General features: G+C 48.0%; 4 protein-coding genes across 4 annotated transcripts; all 4 read left to right on the forward strand.

Moving 5' to 3' along the window:
• Positions 1 to 226: 226 nt before the first annotated feature.
• VC83_06058 (uncharacterized protein) lies at positions 227 to 580 on the forward strand (the record flags this gene model as incomplete). Its single annotated transcript, XM_024469664.1, has 1 exon — positions 227 to 580. The coding sequence occupies one exon, from the start codon at positions 227 to 229 to the stop codon at positions 578 to 580; it is 354 nt and encodes a 117-aa protein (XP_024324254.1).
• Positions 581 to 1,976: 1,396 nt separating this feature from the next.
• Positions 1,977 to 3,464, forward strand: VC83_06059 (uncharacterized protein; the record flags this gene model as incomplete). Its single annotated transcript, XM_024469665.1, has 6 exons — positions 1,977 to 2,145; positions 2,544 to 2,592; positions 2,642 to 2,769; positions 2,862 to 2,959; positions 3,011 to 3,150; positions 3,362 to 3,464. 6 exons carry the CDS (start codon positions 1,977 to 1,979, stop codon positions 3,462 to 3,464), a joined length of 687 nt encoding a protein of 228 aa, XP_024324255.1.
• A 1,542-nt stretch (positions 3,465 to 5,006) lies between these two features.
• On the forward strand, positions 5,007 to 7,368 carry VC83_06060 (uncharacterized protein). The gene is made up of 3 exons (XM_024469666.1): positions 5,007 to 5,770; positions 5,836 to 6,016; positions 6,069 to 7,368. Exons 1-3 carry the CDS (start codon positions 5,452 to 5,454, stop codon positions 7,117 to 7,119), a joined length of 1,551 nt encoding a protein of 516 aa, XP_024324064.1. The 5' UTR covers positions 5,007 to 5,451; the 3' UTR covers positions 7,120 to 7,368.
• An 84-nt stretch (positions 7,369 to 7,452) lies between these two features.
• MEF1 (Mitochondrial elongation factor) lies at positions 7,453 to 10,512 on the forward strand. The gene is made up of 3 exons (XM_024469667.1): positions 7,453 to 7,846; positions 7,984 to 10,122; positions 10,180 to 10,512. Exons 1-3 carry the CDS (start codon positions 7,500 to 7,502, stop codon positions 10,229 to 10,231), a joined length of 2,538 nt encoding a protein of 845 aa, XP_024324063.1. The 5' UTR covers positions 7,453 to 7,499; the 3' UTR covers positions 10,232 to 10,512.
• Positions 10,513 to 21,221: the final 10,709 nt, after the last annotated feature.

The raw sequence follows: 21,221 nt of genomic DNA on the forward strand, positions 1-21,221 counted from the left end.
ACTTTCGGAACTACTATTCCCCGCTGCCCCTCCAGGTACCAGGGCCGGTCTCATGCGACCTCCCTCCTTCCTGTCCTGTAGTTGGCCAGCCTTCTTGTTCCGTCGTAACACCACCATTACATCGACTCTTCTTGTCAATTCAATCAACCTTCCAGTACAGCTTGAGCCTTCTGGCCTTCAACAATTATATGAACAAGTTATACAATCTGGCCAAATACACGATGTCATGAGCATAAACAGCTTCCTCAATCCGATTGAGGAGCAAGAGGAGGAAGACATAACGGGAGGAGGGACTAAGACGCAGGAGGAGCTTGAAGATAGACTTCTTCAAGAGGTGATACAGGATGAGCTCGGCTCTCATGAGGCCCAAGATGATGATGAAGACGAAGTCCAAGCTGAGCAGCCTACATACTCACTGCAGGCTGCCAGCAACGCTCTACAAGTTCTGATTGGGTTCACAGAAAGCAGAGAAGATATGCAGACCTCTTATTTGAGGTTATTTGAGCGTTTTGAGGGTCAACTGGAGGAATTAAAGCGGAACGGGTATTCACAAGGCACATTAGATAGTTGGATTACATAAGCTTCATATATACGATACCCTCATCGTTGTGATATATTTTGGCTGCACGGAATCAATCGTCTTAACGAGGCTGTACTGTAGTTAGGCTGCGCACTGGGTACTCACGAGTCGAGTAGTAGAATTTTTACTCACCCAGCTGAGTTACTCGCTCATGTCCCGAGTATTGTTGAATGAGGATTACTCACTTGCTGAGTACCTAGTATGGGTCTTGGCAACTCAGTTATATCACGTGTTTGATTAGCCATTACTTATGTTAAAAACGGGGTGCGACTTCATTGATCAAGACGCCATAACTCCAACTCCATTCCCATATTGTTGATGTCCTATTCCACACTATAACCTTTGGCCTTTAGGTACCAGGTTACCAGATGGTTACCAGAACTCATCTGACCTTCATTCCTGGGTGAGAGACATTTCCATCGATTAAGCCCACAGCTTAAACATCATATCCTGCAAACGCCGAACCAATATCATACCCTTTGCCTGAATTGTCACTCTCTTCGCATGAATAGCGAGGAGGTTTGTCACTATAACTGTTAGTATGTCCCTGTCACTATGTTTAAACATCATACTCTCAAATTCTCGAATGAGGAAGCATTCAGCAGCTTCCTAAAGAGCTAGGATAGCAGATTGCTGGAAGCGAAGATTGGACTTGAAGTCTACTGTGATTTCCCTAACAAGACGCTGGAATGGGAGCTAGTATCAAGTTGCTGTCTTCTGATATCGCGGAGAGCCTTGGTGCCTATATGTTTATTAGAGAGTTCTGGTAATCCTCTGGTAATCCTCTGGTAATCCTCTTACTAGACTTTGTGCAGCGCGTGGCCTTCTGAGCATGATTGTTGCTAGCTTGAGATGAGCAAACTGGAGCTTTTCTTGCTGTGCCCACAGCCTTTTCCTGTCCCTTTCCGCCAAGCCCAGAGCCAGCCCGTAATCCAAGTGGCATCCTTGGTGCTATGCCGCCAGTTGATCTCCTAGCAGTTTGCTTGGTACGAGTCATTTGCTAATATCAAGGTGAGTTAGTAAAGTAAACACAAGATAAAGAAGTAGATCAAAAGATATGTGTACTTACAGTGAGTTTGTAGAAAGAATATTGCAGAAGAAGAGTATAGTAAAGAGGTAGAGGTTGAAAGGTATGTGTTTTATATGAAGGTGCGCATTGTGGTGTTGTTTTTGGAACAGTAATTCTTTGTAGGTGAATATTCCTTCACAAATATTTTTGTTTGCAACTTTAAAATAACCACGACCTTAGAACCACCTTCCTTGGTTACTCTCCGATCTACACATTCTTCTTCCCTTTTGAGCCTTTACCTCTTCACTAGGACTTCAACTAAGTTTATTATCTTGATTCTATAGCCAGAACTTCTGGAGATCTCTGCTAATCACGTGTTTAGTTAGTATGGCGAAACTCAAGGCACATGAAGAACTCTCCACTAATGTGAATACTATCAAAGCTCGCAACTGCGTCTCCAACCTTACTGAAGATGAGAAGGCTGTTCACTTAGCACTCAAGGCTGACCATGCTGATCTGAGCTACTACTTAAAGAAGTTATATAAGTCTGCAAAGTGTAAGGATGCCTCCTTACCTAGATACTCGAAGAACCCGCCTCAGAGCTGTTACGGTCACCACAAGCATGAAATCCGACTAGGTGTGGTTTCGGACCAGTAGAGGAGGACATAGCGAGTTACACTATAGTGGGGGACAGTAAGGGTGTAGGGTTCAGGGTCGATGCGGACCTGTTGCGGTGGAAGGTTCAGGGCTAGGGTTGGGATAACCGAGTCGGGCCCGTTTCGGGTACTTAAGGAAACAAACTTAACGGGGTTCCCCCTTCATCTTTTTTGTATCCTTCGTAGTAGACCTATAGGATAGCATCCTTTTAGCCTCCAACTCGCACTCTCATATGCTATTACTGTGAGCTGGGTGCCCTGTGTCATTACACAAAGTATATCGCTGCCTCTACTGAAGACAAGACACGTCTACAGAATGAATTGAAGGTTGAGCGTATTTGTGTTCGGTAAGTTCCTTCTGGTAATCTCTGGTAGCCTCAATCTAACTATAAACAGGACTGAGAAGGGTACCCTATCTTGCATTGCGAATCAGAAAGTCAAGAATATTAGCGCCTCTTCTTCTCCACAAGCCCCACCATCTACTCCGCCCAAACAACTTCTGTCTGAGCTTGCTGCATTTGAGGGTATCTCAAGTATTCCAATCGATGACAATCATAACAGCGAATGGGAGGATACTGAGGTTGAAGACGATTTGGAGTTGGAGCTTATGTTACAGCGCGAGATATTTTAAATGACGAGGCTGTTCTACCAGATGAGCTTTCCGATGAAGAGATCACTAGCACCCAGGCTCTCTTAACTCAAGCGCACATTGATGTATGCTACCTCATAATCTGGTAATCTTCTGGTGATACTAATAGTTGATAGGCCCATGAAGAGTCCAATTTCCGCAAGTGGCAACATTTCTGGGATAGCTGTATCCACTCATATACGAGAAAGGCTGGAAAGCTGAGAAAGAAGCCTGAGCGTCTCTTTGAGTATATGCCGTGGATTGATGTAGAGGAAGGGTACGTCTCTGATCATCCTAGCAATCTTCTGGCAATACTAATTGTTTATTATAGCACTTTTCACGAGGTTATCCCACCACATAAATATTTCTGTTTGTACGAGCAGGCAGTTTGGAAAGTGGGCCTAATTACCAGGACCTGTGCAGTGGTACCCAAAGTCTTACAATCTTGTCGACAATGGATGGTTGCAAATATCCACTCATAGTTCTAGCTTCAAAGAGGCGTTCTTACTTGTCTACTCTAAGAAGTTTGATAAGGAAAAGTGGGCTAAGGTATCAGCTGCACAGGATATGTTGTTCCTGGAGCTAGAGTAGAGGAGAACTTGAGTTGCTAAAGTTATAGCGCTGGAGTACCTTTCGCGTTGGAAAACCAGGTATTTAAGTACTTCATCGTAGCCAGACTTCTGGTAACCTTCTGATAATCGAGCAATTTGCCAAATGCCATCTCAATACTCAGAGTTGTTTGATTCTGACAGTATTCTCAGACTCTTTTCCGTCTTCTCAACGACTATCCTCATTAAATCAAGTCTGTAAGGACACAGGGCACCCAGCTCACAGTAATAGCATATGAGAGTGCGAGTCAGAGGCTAAACGGATGCTATCCTATAGGTCTACTATGAAGGATACAAAAAAGATGAAGAGAGGAACCCCCGTTGGGTCAATCTCCTTAAGTACCCGAAACGGGTCCGACTCAGCTAACCTGCCTTAACTCTTATCATGTGACCGTAACCTGCCCGACTCAGATCCTTTCCATCACTGAGGGACAGGCATCCTTACAAAGTCCCTGCAGGCCTTGAATATATTGGCAAGTTAAACCAATTCGTCAAATGGACTAAGGATACACACGATATATTCATTGAGTGGTGGAAGCTATCACGATGGTATGAACAACACTCAGATCATACTACAAAACTCCTTATGAAGATTGCATGGGATTCAACCAACTGGAGTTCTCAATACTGGAGAAGTTATCACCAAGGAGCAGACTGGCTTTCTGGAGAACCATGTGTTATTTGTACTTATTGTTCGAAGGCCCTTACGCATCCTGCAATCAAGTCTGCTGGCCCAAAGTCTATGGCAACACATCTTGCATCAGACATTTGCAAAAAGAAGTCACAGATGGGAAGGATAGTCTCTATCAAATGCGAATCAATCAAATGCAACCTCAACAAGTAAGGATTACCAGATTATTACCAGAATTATGTAGGTTAATACCTATAATAAGATCATATTCTCACACAAGAGACATTTTATGAACAAGTTCTATACACAGTTATCTTGACTCATAGCTCGTTCCGCTCAGTCGAGGATCCTCATCAAGACCCTATAAATACTTTAGGTATTAGTAGGTCTGGCCGGCCTCATCAAGCAAGGTGGAGGGATGTTCTTAAGCATATATAATAGATAATAGCGTTCTAATAATCTTCTGATAATCATGGTACTTAGATAGAGGAATATACATGATTCGTTCTCACAGCTTACTAGAGATGGCGAGAGTGATGCTAATAGATGTAATACTTTAACTTAACCATAAAACAGTATTAATCGTATGAGGGACTGTTCACATGATGCATAAATCTTACACGTGATAGCCGAGTACTCACCGGGTTTTTACAGAGTAACTGAGTATTGACCTCACTCACCGAGTCGAGTAAAAGGTTCAGCTACTCACCCAGCTGAGTAACCCACTGAGCGAGTGAGCCGAGTATTGAGCGAGTAGTGCGCAGCCTAACTGTAGTGGACTTTTTGACACAATAAATAGTCGCCGGCGCCATGCCAGAAGCAGTTTGAGGGACTGACGACGAAGCTTGCGTCATCACTGCTGACAGCTGGATCGCATCAAACTGGATTTGTAGTCTTCGGAGAGGCGGATGAGTCCAAACCAGGTCGGGATCGAACCGTTCACTTTGGTTTTGGGCCTGGGGACCCTTCAAACAGGCCCCTGTGATTCGCGACAAGGGTCTACGTAAGCGCAGCTCCGTGAAACCGAGTGCGCAGAAACGCCGACATAAGGCGTTGCTGCGCACTCCTTGATCTTTTACGCCTCATTATTTTTTTATATTACTGTTTATTACTCCTCCCGTCTTGAGATCCTGGCAAATTTGTTTCCTCCCAATCACTCTACGGGTGCGCACTCATTAACTGCTTGGCAATCATCTGAACCTTGCTGTGTCGTCATTGCTTTTATTGCGGCAAACATCCCCAGCAAGCCGGCGGTCTTGACTTGGCAACCCCCGATCTACACATCCTGTCCATTATATTATTACAATACCACAGACTGAACTCTGTGTGGGAATTGACAATGAAGACAGCCTTTCTTTCTGGCCTCGCGGCCACCGGATACCTCTTCTCGAGCGCAACGGCAGCAGTCCATGTACCCATCGTGAAGAGTCCCCAAGTCCAAGCAGATCAGCTCCAGACCGCACAACTCCGGAGGCGCGGCACTGTTACCGAGTCATTAGGGAATTCACAGCAGTTTGGCCTGTACTATGCGAATGTCACCGCTGGGACGCCTGCGCAAGATCTGTCATTACAAATAGACACAGGGAGCAGCGATGTCTGGCTGCCCAGTTCGACCGCACGGCTGTGTAGGTCGAGGCAAGGATGCGAGGGAGGATCATGTAAGTTGACCCTAATGCAGAAATAAGCGTTATTTGCGGCAGTCGCTAATGGTTGTGGCAAACAGTTGATTCGACCGCGTCGTCAACATTTAAGGTTGTTGGACAAGACGAGTTTAATATTTCGTATGTCGACGGGACTGGGTCTATGGGAAGCTACTTCACCGACTCATTCGGCATTGGGGGGAAGACAATTAAAAACTTTGAGCTGGGCCTTGGAGAGGACACCACAATTTCAATCGGGATCTTGTAAGTTCTGTACATCTACGGCGCTCAAACCAGAAGTAGCTAACAGTAGCAGGGGAATAGCTTATGCGAATTCTGTCGCCAATGTCTTCACCGGCACTGGCACGTCATATGCCAACCTTCCGCTGGCCATGGTGGACGCAGGCCTCATTAACTCCCCAGCATACAGTCTCTGGCTCGACGACATCAAGTCCTCTGCCGGCTCGATACTCTTCGGTGGAATCGACACCGCAAAATACACGGGCCAGTTGCAGTCCATTAAGGTCTATCCTAGTTCTAAATCCGGAAACGTCACCTCTTTCACTGTCGCCTTCACCTCGCTACACGCAACCTCCTCGAGCGGCACTGATCTGCTTACCGCCAGCAACTACGCCCAGCCCGCCATCCTCGACAGCGGGACAACTCTCACCCTCCTCCCCGACGACATCGCCGCCCTCGTCTTCCAAGAGCTCGGTGCCATCGACGACAAAGACATCGAAGCTGTCGTCGTCCCCTGCGCCCTCGCCTCCAACTCCGGATCCCTCAAATTTGGATTCGGCGGCGCCAGCGGTCCCGTCATCAACGTCCCTGTCTCCGAGCTGGTCCTCCCCCTCACCCTCACCAGCGGCGGCAACCCGAAATTCCAGAACGGCGCCGATGCCTGTCAGCTCGGCATCCAGGCCGCCGGCGACCAGCCAATCCTTTTTGGAGATACCTTCCTGCGCTCCGCTTACGTCGTGTACGACTTAGCGAACAACCAAGTCGGCCTTGCGCAGACGGACTTCAATGCCACCGGCAGCAATATCGTCGAGTTTGCCAGCATGGGCGCAGCGATCCCGCAGGCTCCCACGGCATCTGGGCAGGACCAGATCGGTGTGTCGCAGACGAAGACGGGGATTCCGAGAGGAGGAGAGGCGACGCAGACCGCGGTGAGCGGTGGCATCGTCCAGGGTAATGCGTCGCCTACGGGAGGACTCACTGCTGCGAGTGGGTTTGCTAAAAATGAAAGTGCTGCTGATAAAAATGCTGGTGGACGGCTGGAGCCGTGGTGGTGGGGCGTGCTTCCATTCCTGGGCGTGTGGATGGGCATCATGATGGTTGGTGGGGGCATGATCACCTTGGCGTGAGGAAATGACCCGCTGTGGATTGGGATGTGGATAACTACTTAACTATACGGAGTACAATGACGGGGAGGCATTTTTGGGATATGGGATTGTTGGGTATGGAAAGCATTATGGTACTTCCGTCCATATATGATGGACTTGCCATATATGATGAATTGGCGCTGAACAGAGATGGGGTTCAGTGGGGGAGTTTCAGGGTGTAAACAGTGTGCGTTTAGGATATACATAAAATTCATCATACCTTACTTCCAGAATTTCCAAATCTCATGACAAGCCCATGGCTAATCCCAATAACAAGAGTATAGCTGTCCATATTTAAATCCCAATAGCTGCTGAAAACAATTCGGCGAAAAATAGCCAATATGCTCACGTGACGCGGCCGCATGCCCCTGGCGCTAACGGCATCTCCCGCCTCTTCATCAAAAAAAGTTCACGGCGCGGCGGCCATCGTTGACGAGACTCGTATCGCTCCTTCCCCCTTTCCAATCCCCCCTTTCCCGCCACATATATTCGACGCGATGAGGGCAGCACGAGCAGGAGGGACAGCGGCGGCGGCTGGTGCAGCGGCGCGCCAGAGGATGGCACAGAGCGCGCCGACGGCGGGCAGGTTCCGGTGTCTGTTTGCGAGGGAGAGCGCGACGGCGCGAGTGGGTGGATTGAGGGTTGGCGCGGTGGGGATGCAGAGGAGGGCGTTTTCTGTGTCGAGGGGGGTGAGGAATGATGAGGCAGCGTAAGTGTTTTTGGGGGTTATTTCTCACATGCGGTGTTGGGGGAACTTCAGGGGATGTTCAGGGAAGGGGGGCGTCGCATTTCCTTTGAGAGACCTCACGATTGAATGAGTTGCACTGACGGCGAGTTTTACTACAGAGCCAAGCCCAAGCCAGTTGTGTTGGGCCCCAGCCTCGAACAGATCCAAGTCGACATGTCGCCCTCGGAGAAGGGACGACTCTCGAAACTCCGTAACATCGGTATCGCAGCGCACATCGACTCCGGGAAGACGACATGCACGGAGCGCGTGCTCTTCTACACCGGTCGCATCAATGCCATCCACGAGGTTCGCGGCAAGGATGCCGTCGGCGCGAAGATGGACAGCATGGACCTCGAGCGCGAGAAGGGAATTACCATCCAGTCCGCGGCGACGTTCTGTGACTGGAAGAAGAAGAATATCGATGGGGTGGAGGAGATGTTCCATTTCAACTTGATTGATACACCCGGCCATATCGATTTCACGATTGAGGTGGAGAGAGCGCTGCGCGTGCTCGATGGCGCCGTGATGGTGCTGTGCGCGGTCAGTGGCGTGCAGAGTCAGACAATCACGGTGGATAGGCAGATGAAGCGGTACAATGTGCCGCGTATCTCGTTTGTGAACAAGATGGACAGAATGGGAGCGAATCCGTTCAAGGCTGTGGACCAGATCAACCACAAGCTGAAGCTGAACGCGGCGGCGATTCAAGTGCCGATTGGCGGAGAGGACAACTTCAAGGGCGTTGTCGATCTGCTACGCATGAAGGCTATCTACTTTGAGGGCGAGCAGGGGACTACTATTAGGGAGACGGATGAGATTCCACCGGATGTGCTACCGATTGCAGAGGAGCGCAAGAGGATGCTCATTGAGGCTGTGGCGGATGTGGATGATGAGATTGCGGAGCTCTTCTTGGATGAGAAGGTACCTACGACTGCTCAGCTCAAGGCGGCTATCCGTAGGACTACTATTGGGCTCAAGTTCACTCCTGTCATGATGGGTAGTGCGCTCGCAAACAAGGGCTTGCAGCCAGTTCTCGATGCTGTCTGTGACTACCTTCCAGACCCATCTGAGGTCCCCAACCTGGCTCTCGACCAGCGCAAGGCCGAGGCTCCAGTCGCGCTTGTTCCATACAATACCCTACCCTTCGTCGGGTTGGCGTTCAAGCTTGAAGAGTCCAACTTTGGTCAGCTCACGTATATCCGTGTCTACCAGGGCACTCTCAAGAAGTCGATGAACGTCTTCAACGCGCGCAACGACAAGAAGGTCAAGATCCCACGTATCGTGCGTATGCACTCCAATGAGATGGAGGAAGTTCCCGAAGTCGGCGCGGGCGAGATCTGCGCCGTGTTTGGCGTCGACTGCGCTTCCGGCGACACCTTCACCGACGGAACCCTCCCATACACCATGTCGTCTATGTTCGTGCCCGAGCCCGTCATCTCGCTCTCCATCACCCCCAAGAACAAGACGGATACCAACAACTTCTCCAAGGCCATGAACCGCTTCCAGCGTGAGGACCCCACCTTCCGTGTCCACGTCGACAGCGAGTCCCATGAGAACATCATCTCCGGTATGGGCGAGCTGCATCTCGAGGTCTACGTCGAGCGCATGCGCCGCGAGTATCGCGTCGACTGCGTGACAGGTCAGCCCCGCGTCGCTTACCGCGAGACCATCACCAAGCACGTTGAGTTCGACCACACCCTGAAGAAGCAGACTGGTGGTGCCGGAGATTACGCCCGTGTCGTTGGCTACGTCGAGCCAACCGGCAGCCTGACCTCGAACAAGTTCGAGCAGCAGGTCACCGGTGGTTCCATTGACGAGAAGTTCCTGTTCGCTTGCGACAAGGGCTTCCAGGCCGCGTGCGACAAGGGACCTATGCTCCAGCATAGGGTCTTGGGTGCCAGCATGGTCATCAACGACGGTGCCACGCACATGACTGACTCCAGTGAAATGGCGTTCAAGGTCGCAACACAGCAGGCCTTCCGCAAGGCCTTCCTCCAGGCCGGCCCCGTCGTGCTCGAGCCTCTCATGAAGACCACCATCACGGCGCCGAACGAGTTCCAGGGTAACATTGTCGGGCTGCTGAATAAGCGCAATGGTGTTATCCTCGATACCGAGATTGGACCGGAGGACTTCACGCTCACGGCTGACTGCAGTTTGCATGCTATGTTTGGCTTTTCCAGCCAGCTACGTGCGGCGACGCAGGGTAAGGGAGAGTTTGGAATGGAGTTCTCGCATTATGCGCCTGCACCGATGCAGATCCAGTAAGTTGCCCTCCGTTGAGGTATTTTGATATGGATGTGTGCTGATTATTTTTGTAGGAAGGAGCTCATCACCAATCACGAGAAGGCGCTTGCGGAGAAGCGTAAGTAGATTCGACGTTCCGCCCTGGTGGAATTTCTTTGTATTGAGAGCGGCGGGCGCTGCCGTTTAGCTCGAGCATGTCGTTCCTGGACGACACTTGTATTTTGATGTACAACATATCATCACATCACCACTGTATCCCTGGCGGCGCATGATAAAAGGGCATGGCGGTATAGATTTTGTATATAGCACCGCATTAAATGAGTCGCGTGTTGCTGGTAGTTAGGTCTAGATTGTAAGATTATGTATGAGATTGAAGCTATCGTCTGTGTTGAGGTCCGATGTGTAGAAAATGAATGAAATGGCGTGCAGTTTGAGGCGTTGACGTGTTTCCTTCTACATATATTGAATCCCATAGACATCGCGGAATTGGCGTGTTTCCTTCTACATATGTTCTGGCTCAACTCACGGTTGGGCCGGAACACATATATTGAGACACGCAACCCCATAGACATCGCGGAATTACAAAGCCATCACGATTGCAAGTATGATAAAAAATAGTAGGGTATGCTAGGTATAAATTTCAATAACTAGAGCTACAAGCAGTAGAAAATTGATGACAAGAGCTTAAGAGATATACCAAACGTATCTTTAACAACTGAGAAAGCTGAAATAAGCAGTAAATGACGCCTGACAAGAACCCATGAGATACATCAAACGCAAGTTCGTCGTCAACTAAGAACACTTCGAAACCAAATCTCTAGCTTGAAACCAACACAGAACGAATGTGGGTTAATTCCCGGGAATAGTGACTCCAGATACAGAAGTACACTCGTAAAGGAAAATCAGAGGTCGTCAGAAAGGTCCGTAGTGGCACAAGTGAATGGCCCCAGGATGTAGTGGTATTCGGAAGAGTAGCTACAGATGCAGGAGACCAACTCAGAATATCAAAAAACTCCTTGGCGATGGAGAGGGCGAAATAGAGTCTGTGGCGAGGACAGAAGGTAGGTGGTCGGAACAAAGTAAGGGGGGAATGTGGATATAGTACTCGTAGAGTGACTCCAGATACAGCAGAACACCTAGAATACAGAATCAATCACAGTGCTGAGGGATGGTGCGGGTGGGTCGGGCCTGTATTATAACAATACAGCGGCCAGTCCTGTTGATGCATCGTAGAGAGAAAGGTACGACCCTCATCTCTAGCATACCTAGGTGTGGTATGTGCGAAACGTATATTTCATGTTACCAGCTAATAACATTTGTGATAAATACTCAGATTGCGGAGGTATCTGAATAAATGGCTGTTGAAAGAATGGGGTGCGTTCATGAGAGAAAATAAACTTGTTGAAGAGGTGCCCATTGCTTCCCCCCTTGCCGGAAAGGGGATTTAATTCCCTAATGGCCAGGTGTCGTACCGTGCCCAAAAGTTTTCGGAGTTGCTGAGGTGCTGGTCGAGGTGATACTCGTGCGGCCCAAAAGTTTCCACAGGGTCTGTGCGTAATAAGTAGGGCGTGTAAGTACTTGGAGAAAATGCATGTACATACTCTACTCGTACTATTGATCTACCAGGTGTTAGACACCTCATCCGACAGTCCTGTATGTAGTTAGTGTAGAAAATTTGACCAGGAACCCTGTATAAACCCTGTACAAACCCTGCTCGCCGTGAACCGCACTATTTCCTAAATAGGAAGTAAGACTGTCAGCGTCAGACAGTTATCTGTTCAAGGCTAACAGCCAGCCAGATTCCTATTGTAGTTAGAATATAACTTAGTAATCACCTTGGATTAGACGTCATGTAATTGTAAGGCGAATACAGTAGTATAGCAGTATCTACATACGTCGCTCTATATAAGTGATAATGGCCTCGAAGCTGCTCGAATTCCTGGCTTATGAGCCCCAATCCTTACCCCAAAGACATCGCCAATACTCTACCTTCGAAGAAGATGGCAGAGCAAGCCCTGCTCTGCCTATCCTGCCTACGATTGAGGGGCAAATCGAAGCTGAAACACCAGAAGTATCGCAGCTCTCAACCCAGCAGCGTATAGAAAGCTGTGATCCTCAAGGCTCTCCGACTAAGATGGCCCCTTTGACGAAGGCTGAAGTGCTGGTCCTATTCCGGCTTGCAAATCGAAATGCCGAAGCGTATCGACCAGGTAGCAAGACTGGGTTTTGGTCCCATCTTCGAGAGGACTTTGTGAAGGAAACCGGCAAGCAGCATAAGAGCCTTCACCGAGTATTACGCCGGGAAACTGAAAGGAGGAGGGCATACCTTGACAGTCTTGGGACTGGTCAGACAGACAGCGAGAGCGAATTGACTGTCCAGATTGATAACTGGATTGATGTTGTTGGTGAGGAGGAGCGACTTAATAAGGAGCGAAGTGAGGCAGCAAATACTGTTCTCACTCTGTCACAGCGGGCGCAGGATATCCTGGACTCACTCTCTGTAGCCCTTGCGGCAAAGAGGAAATACCAGAGGAATCCTCCAAAAAGTCGTGATAAGTCTATTGGCCAAAGAGCGCGGGAGCTCTCAGGCTTTGATGTAGACAACGACGAAGAGCTACAAAGTGATAACTGTGAGGACATCAGCTCTATCAACTCGCCTCCTTTTGAAACCTCAACGCCAGTTTATCAAAGCACTTCTTCCGCTCGTGGCCAGTCAGTCAGTCAAGGAAGAAGCCGCAAGAAGCGCCTGCGAATATCTTCCCCTTCCTATAATCAAATGATCCTAGACGAGCATTTGAATATACAGGGTGAAGACCGGACGTCGACTAGTATTTAGTCATTAGTTGAGCTTTTAAAAGCCTGATATACTCAAGGTAATATAGACCGGCAGGATAGACAGCAGGAAAGTGAGAACGGAGGACTTAATACGAGTAGTATTGAGTTGCAATTTCAGCAAATTGATTACCAGATCCGGGAGCTTCAGGAAGGCCAGGAAGAAATCAAAAAAGGCCAGTCAACGATGATATCGTTACTTGAGCAAGCGCTTCATGGGCCTATCCGGTGAAGCATCCCAGTTGAGAGCTCACAGCACAATGGGATCAATGAAGTAGAGGGTTGGATAGAGTCAAGTAATTAGTATATATCGTAGCTAGCTATTATAACAAAGATACTCCTCTACTGTTGGTGGTGGTACTAGAAACCTTGTCCCGATCAAATTGCCACGAATACAGGTATAACAGTTTGACAGCAGTATTGCAGCTTTAAAGTGAGCAGCTACAGGCTGCGATTGTGACTGTAACCCCTTGTCAAATGCTGTATATGTCCATAACTGTTGTGTTAACCCAAAAGCATTCTACTGCAATTCTTACAGACGATAGCGCCTTATTAAACTGCTTCTGCTTTTGCGGAAGATATCGATGACCACGAGGGCAAGTATATGGGGCTAGAATACCCTCTGTACAACGGTAGGCAGGGTCCCCATAAAGATATAAATCCTTTCTTCCTCCTATAGTACGCCGGATCCGCTGTACGCAGCCAGAATCCTGCCATATTCACCAGTCGTTTGCGGGTCCGTTATATGGTCCAATTAAGGACGATACAAGCCCGTCTGGGGTTACAATTGCTTGGAAGTGCATTCCGTGCTTCTTTTGATATCCAGAATACCACTGCCGCTGGACTTCGGAGTCTCCTGCTGGTCGACAAAAGCCTTGGAAGGTTCCGTCGACAAACCCCCATATTTGACCACACCCACCACTGTCTTCAATCACTTCTTCGAATTGTAACAGCTTCTTGTATGTAAGGTATGGGTGCCACTCGAGTACAGCCTCAAACTCGTGTACTAAGTGGCTCATTACGTCATTGAAAACTGTAGATAGCCATGCTGGCGACCGCCCAAAAAGATCAGCGCAGGTTGACCAACGTCCTGTATACGCAAGGCGAGCTAGGACTACACAAAGAGCAGTCTCTAAGTCTGGCTTTACCCGGTCTCTCCATTCGATTTTATAAAGCCGAAGGAGTGGCACAAGCCTCTGGAACCTCACTTGGCCTCTCCTTGTCTGCTTCGAAAACAGCGATTAGTGGCAACCAATCTAAACATTTTGTTATATCCCTTGGACTTCGTATCTCTTCGACTTTCACCCTTCGGACCATAGCTATGATTGACTCTGGAGCTACTGGTAACTTTATGAGTAAGGACTTTGCTTCCTTAAAGAACATCCGACTGCTTCGGAAAGCAGTACCTCAACAACTATTTTTAATAGATGGAACACCCATCTCTTCGGGCTTCGTTAGCCACACCACTTCGACTTTAGACACTCAGATTCGAGCTTCAACACTTCACAACTCTGCAACCCATTCAGAAAAACTTGCCTTCGACATAATTCCCATGACATACCCCATTATATTAGGGATGCCATGGCTTCAGAAACATGCCCCAGTCATAGACTGGGAGAACTTCGACTTAAAATTAGATTCAGAATACTGCAAGGAAAACTGCTTCGCAAAATCAATTTCGATTTCACCTTCGAGTTCTAGGGCTATCAACATTGCCATGCCACTTCGAGAACCTTTGGGCATTGACATGCCACTTCGAGAACCTTTGGGCATGGCTATGCCACTTCGAGAACCTTCGGGCATTGACATGCCACTTCGAGAATCTCAGAACACCATAAACGGTAGTTTGTATAAAGATTGTACTCAAACTTTGACTTCGGACACAGTGATGTCAACTTCGGACACTATGCTGTCAACTTTGGACACTATGCTGTCACCTTCGGACACTATGCTGTCACCTTCGGAACACAGTGCTCTAGCCTCAGCTGAGGGAGCAAATACTGGTTCACCTTCAACTTCGAGTAAAGACATGAATATAGATATTCCCAAAGTATACCTTCAGTACTTCGACCTATTTGATGAGCAAAAGGCTAAGAAGCTGCCAGCTCATAAACCCTATGACCATGAAATACCTTTAGCAGAAAACACCACGCCACCATTTGGACCAATCTATGGTCTTTCAGAACCTGAACTTCGAGTACTTCGAGAATATATTAATTAGAACCTTCTAAGTGGTTTCATTCGACCTTCGACTAGCCCAGCTGGGGCACCCATCTTGTTTGTGTCGCAACAAGCGGCTACCACCATGAGAGACGAAGGGTCGAAGCGACCCCACGCGAAGAGTCGGGTCTGAGCTCCCTCTGACACAGCCCCCCCCCATCCCCCCTTCACTCCCCATACTCCGCACCAAAGGTGCCCTCCCCCTCCCCCTCCCCCTCCTTCCTGCGACCACCACGGACCGGAACCGTCGCGGCAGTGGCAGCAACTGCAGGCAGCTTGCCCACGGCTGCCACCACTTCCTCCAGGAGAGCCGGCACGCCCCCCTGCTCCGTCCGAAGACGACGCAGAGATGACCGGATTTGCTACACCGAGTCAGCACTGAAACAGCACGAGAGAAGGGGCATACTCACGGCGAACCCCGCCTCGATGGCGGCGTGCGTGGCGCGGGCCTCCTCGTAGGAGTCTCGCTCTGCCGCAGAGCGGAACTTCAGAATGCTCTGGGCAGCCACAAGGGCCACCCGATTAGCCTCCGCGGCAGCAGCGACGACGTTGGCAGCGACGACAGGGAGGGCCGCTTCGGCGGCGACGAGGGCACGGTACTCCTCATCCAGGAACCAGGGCAGCTATCCACCCGATGGTCAGCCACAACCAACCAACCGAACACCACAAGGAAACGCACCGAGACACAGGGAGAGTGCTGGCCAGTGCAGTACTCGCACTTCGACGATGAGGGAGACCAGACGCAGGCATGCGCCTGGACTCCCCGAGCTTTGGCCTAAAGGCAACGCAAACAGAGGACGCGGAAAGCGACCGACAAGGCTCCGGCAGGAGGCGGGACCGGCATCTTCAAGTTGGGATCTATAATCCTGTCAGTCGAGCCCACATTATCACCCACGCGCCGAGCGCGTTCCCGTCACCTACTCGTTCGTGTGGAATTGTATATTCTAAAACAATCAATTAGTATACAGATATATGAATGGAGGGGGCCACTTACCAGTCTCGGATCGGCGTTCGCTGGCGTTGTTGTTGTAAGGAAACAAACAAGAGAAAGTGGGCGAAGCGGAGTACTCAAATGTTGGCTTACAACAATAAATTCTGAATCGGGCTAGCGCAACCACTCCCCCTTTCACGTTTCCGAAGGTTCGACTCAAACGCTTAGCGGATACTTCCCGGTGCCCATTCGGACCACGAAGATGGAAGTGAGATCAAACAAAGCCAACTCCAGTGTCGCATTCCATGAGGTGGTGTCACGGTACCCTTCACGAACAGCCACCTCCGCACACAAGCACACCTTGACACATTTTAGAAATGGAGAGGTTACGGAAACGACCCTGATGGCGTGCTTCGCGGACAAAGCACCCTCTTAGAAGGGGGGTAGTGTAAGGATGCCTTCTCGTCCCTCACTCTAAGGAGCAGACTCTGAGTAGCTGCGGGTCATGTGTGATCATTTGGGCGGGCTAACCGAGTCAGAGGGGTTTCGGGTACTTGAGGGAAATGACTCACGGGCTTCCCCCTTCATCTTTTTTGTATCCTTCGTAGTAGACCTATAGGATAGCATCCGTTTAGCCTCCAACTCGCACTCTCATATGCTATTACTGTGAGCTGGGTGCACTGTGTCCTTACACAAGCCTTCATTGGGTTCTGTGTGTTCTAACGGCGGTTTATAAGAAGCTACTCTACTATTATGAAGCCACTGGTAAATCTCACAAAGAAAGGTCAAATATTCGAATGGAATCAAGCCTGCCAGGCAGCCTTTGAGTTGATTAAGAAGACTGTTACAGAAGCACCCGTGCTACAACACTTCGACCGGAACAAAACAGCGTATGTGGAAGCAGACGCCTCAGACTATATATCCTCGGGAGTTCTATCACAGAAGGATGGCCAAGGAGTACTACACCCCATTGCCTTCTTCTCAAAGAAAATGACACCTGCTGAGTGCAATTACGAGATCTATGACAAGGAGCTACTGGCCATCATTAGATGCTTCGAAGCATGGAGACCAGAAGTTGAGGGCACAGCAATGCCAGTACAAGTTTTGTCAGACCACAAGAGTCTTTTTTATGAGCACAAAAAAGCTTACTAGGCGGCAAGCTCGATGGGCAGAATTCCTCTCTCGATACAATTTCCAAATCATATATCGACCTGGCAAGCAGAATGTAAAAGCAGATGCGTTAACTCGAAGACCAGGAGATAGACCAGAAGGGAATGAAGAAGATGACCATCAAAAACAACAGCTTCAAACCCTATTACCCCTTGAGAGACTCCATCCGGATCTCGCACAGCAGCTAGAACTCAAAAGTCAAGGGCAGGCACAAGATGCTCAACTTGCACCAATCCTACCACAAGATCAAAGCATCCATGACCAGATTCAAGCTGCGCAGCTCCAGGATGAATTATGCAAGGATACAATCTGAAGACTACAGAACAACGAGCGAGATAGCCCAAATATAGCCTTAGCACATTGCGAAGAGAGAAATGGACTCCTACTCTACCAAAATCTAGTTTGGATCCCAGAAGACGTCCGAGTTAAACTCCTTCATGAGGTCCACGACCAGCCAGCAATGAGACAACCTAGAATTGGGAAGCTGATTCGAATCATTAAGAGACAGTACTACTGGCCCCAGATGGACAAGACTATCACTCAATATATGAGGAATTGCCATACCTGCAAGAGATCAAAACCAACCCGGGACGCATACAATGGACTCCTACAACCAATCCCAATTGGAAGCCAACCATGGAAGGACATATCACTCGATTTTATTACAGGATTACCATTATGTGAAGGAAACAATTCTATCCTTGTAGTAGCATGCCGACTTACAGAAGAGCCCCATTTTATCCCATGCTTTGCAGGTAAAGAAGGCACTACAGCAGAAGCTACAGCGAGGTTACTACTCCAGCATGTATGGAAACACCATGGTTTACCAAATTCCATCATCTCAGACAGAGGGCCCCAGTTTGTAGCTGTAGTCTGGAAAATCCTCTGCAAAGTTTGGAAAGTTATAATCAAATTGTCTACAGCCTTCCACCCAGAAACGGACGGGCAAACTGAAAGGTTTAATGCAGAACTCGAGCGATATTTACGGGCTCATGTCAACTATCTCCAAGACAACTGGGTTGAATATCTTTGCATGGCTGAATTCGCAGCAAATGCCCTTCCATCAGACTCAACAAAAGTTAGCCCATTTTTTGCAAACAAGGGTTTCGAGCCAAGAATGGGCTTTGATATAGAGGATAGCACGTTCCAAACTGCCCTTCAAGAACATAAGGACATAGCTCAAAACATGAAAGATATTTGGGAATTCCTACAAGACCAGATCGCCCTCTCACAAACCCGAATGGAGCACTTTGCAAATCAAAACAGGAAGCCAGCACCAAGATATAAGATAGGAGACCGAGTCTGGCTTTCTACTCGGAATATCAAAACCCAACGACCCTCAAAGAAACTTGACCATAAGCAAGTTGGTCCATTTCAAATCCTTGAGCGAATTGGGAATGTTGCATACCGACTCCAGCTACCACCAAGCATGAAGATACACCCTGTGTTTCATAGCAACCTCTTACGACTTGACTCAGATGATGCTTTACTAGGCCAGCACCATGAACCACCCCTGCCAATCATTATAGAAGATGAACTTAAATGGGAAGTTGAAGAAATCCTAGATTCTAAACTCCTATGGAAGAAGCTGTTCTATATGGCAGCATGAAAGAACCGCCCACTAGACAACACTTGGTATCCTGCTACAAACTTTAACAATGCACCTGAACCCACACAAGCTTTCCACCGAAAATACCCGCAGAAACCACGATGATCTTACTCTTGATCAGGAGATCAATCTTACTAGGGGGGGGGTAGTGTTACGATTACAGCTCACAGCTTGTCACAGCTTGTTACGGTTGTTATGGTTGTTATGGTTGTTACGGTTGTTACGGTTATTACGGTTATTACAGTTGTTATGGGGATTATGGGTGTAGCCTTAGCCACAAGGTTGCAACCGCTAAGCAGACAACTGTATGTTATGAGGAATAGCCTCACCTTCCTTCCTTCTTCTTCTTCTTCTCTCTTTAGATTCAATCTAGATTACTTTTCCTGGACTGGCACCATGATCTCTATGACCATCGTAACAGTAGGGAGGAAGAAGGTGAAGTGGTAGGAGGTAGGGAAGCATAACATCTACCCATTTACCTTCCCTTCTCATCTTACTCATATTCTACAACCTCTTAATGTTGGGATATTTCAGCCATACAAGCATTGGCATAAAGTTGCAGTCTAAACAGTAATATGGAATCTTGATCTACAATATGACCTCTCTTCTTTCCTACGTGATTTACTAACAATTAGAGCAAATACCTTCAAACCTTAAACAATTATCCATGCATTTCGGAAGGCAGGAATATGGCGTAGAGATAGTGCTATATCTCTACAGAAGATTTAGAAATACTCAAAACCAACTAACACTTAAGAAGATGAAGGAAGCTTTTACCAACTTTAAAGAGCTCTAAGAATCAACTCTAAGCATAAAAAGACAAGTTTACACCTCTATTAAGTAGCCCATCAAAGCATGAATTTCATACATTAATCAAGGGAATGAAGAGGTTTTAGTAGATGTATAGATACGAGAGTTTGACTTCTCTATGCTATAGGGACGGGTTTAACAGAGTTAGAATCACAAAAGCAAAAGCCACCGTACACTACAATTTAGAGGTGCTTTACTGCTGCTCATGCACATGCTACAATTCAACAGAAGGCACAAAAGGAGGTTGATAAACAAGAGAAGCAAGTTGCTAGAATAGCAAAAGCAGAGGCATCATAAGCAAAGAAAGCTCTTCATCAAGCAGGTGTAGAAGCACGGAAGAGAGAGAGAGAGAGGAAGAAGGAGGTTACCAGGCTTACTTAGGCAAAAGAGTTTATACTAATTGAGCTCTTGACCCTATTCTAGATCTAGAGATAGAGGCAAGAGCAAAGGCAGCAGAGGAAGTAGAAGGAATAGAGATTGCAGATGGCTAGTGATAGTTCAGAGGGAAGTGATGATGAAAGTGTACTTTTTACATTATAGAATAAATGAGAAGAAGTACCTCTCTATATGTTTCTCTATGTACAGGTACCTACTTATTTTGCCCTAAGAGGGGACACTTAGTTGTAGGGGGACACTTGCTTGATCCGACTGTGAGTGAAGCGAACAGGCGGTCCCGACGATTAGTACTTGTATGGATCCTCCAATCGCTCGAGAATTGGCCGTTCTAATACCAAGGTGTAAGGTGGAATTTGCCCTTCACAACTATATATGGAGGCAGCGTCTACTCGGTGTTCCACCCTCTCGCTTCGCTCGTAGGTGGCGACAGCGATCTGTGCACGCGACAGCGATATGTGCATGTACACCGCCACTTTGATACATAGATGAAATAATAATATTTGTCGTAACAACAACCCTCTACGATGCCTTTGAATAGCGATCCAAGTCGAGCTGACCGTCTTATTGAGGCCCGGCAGTTCTACTTGAAACAACCAGATACTTATACAATTACTTGGGTTGCCCGCAAGTTTAATGTCAACCATGAGACACTCCGACGACACATTACTACCCCTCTCCTTCCCCGCGGGGGTCAAAACCGAGTTTTATCTCAAGAACAAGATACTGCAGTTTGTCAATTTATATATGACCAACTTAAGCGTGGGGTCCCTGCAAACCGATCAATGGTTTTACGGGCTGTTGCAGACTTGCGACCCGATCGTACGATCCCATCGCAACGGTGGTTACAACGCTTCCTTAAGGCACACCCTGAATTCCACTCGATTCATACGAAGACTTTAAATACGCATAGAAAGCAGGCACAAAAGAAAGAGGTGTTTGAGGAATTTTTCCTTACATATAACGCACTTATTACAAAACACAACATTAAGCCATATAACTTATGGAATGTTGACGAGACTGGCTACATGATTGGATGTTATAAATCTACAGCTGTTATTGTGCCGATTGGCGTAAAGCAATGGACTGTTGATAATCCTGAGAATCGGCTCTCTGTTACTGTGATTGAGGGAGTAAATGCAAGTGGTACA

Source organism: Pseudogymnoascus destructans (genome assembly GCF_001641265.1).
Source record: "Pseudogymnoascus destructans isolate 20631-21 unplaced genomic scaffold scaffold_10, whole genome shotgun sequence".
NCBI classification, from domain to species: Eukaryota; Fungi; Ascomycota; class Leotiomycetes; order Thelebolales; family Thelebolaceae; genus Pseudogymnoascus; species Pseudogymnoascus destructans.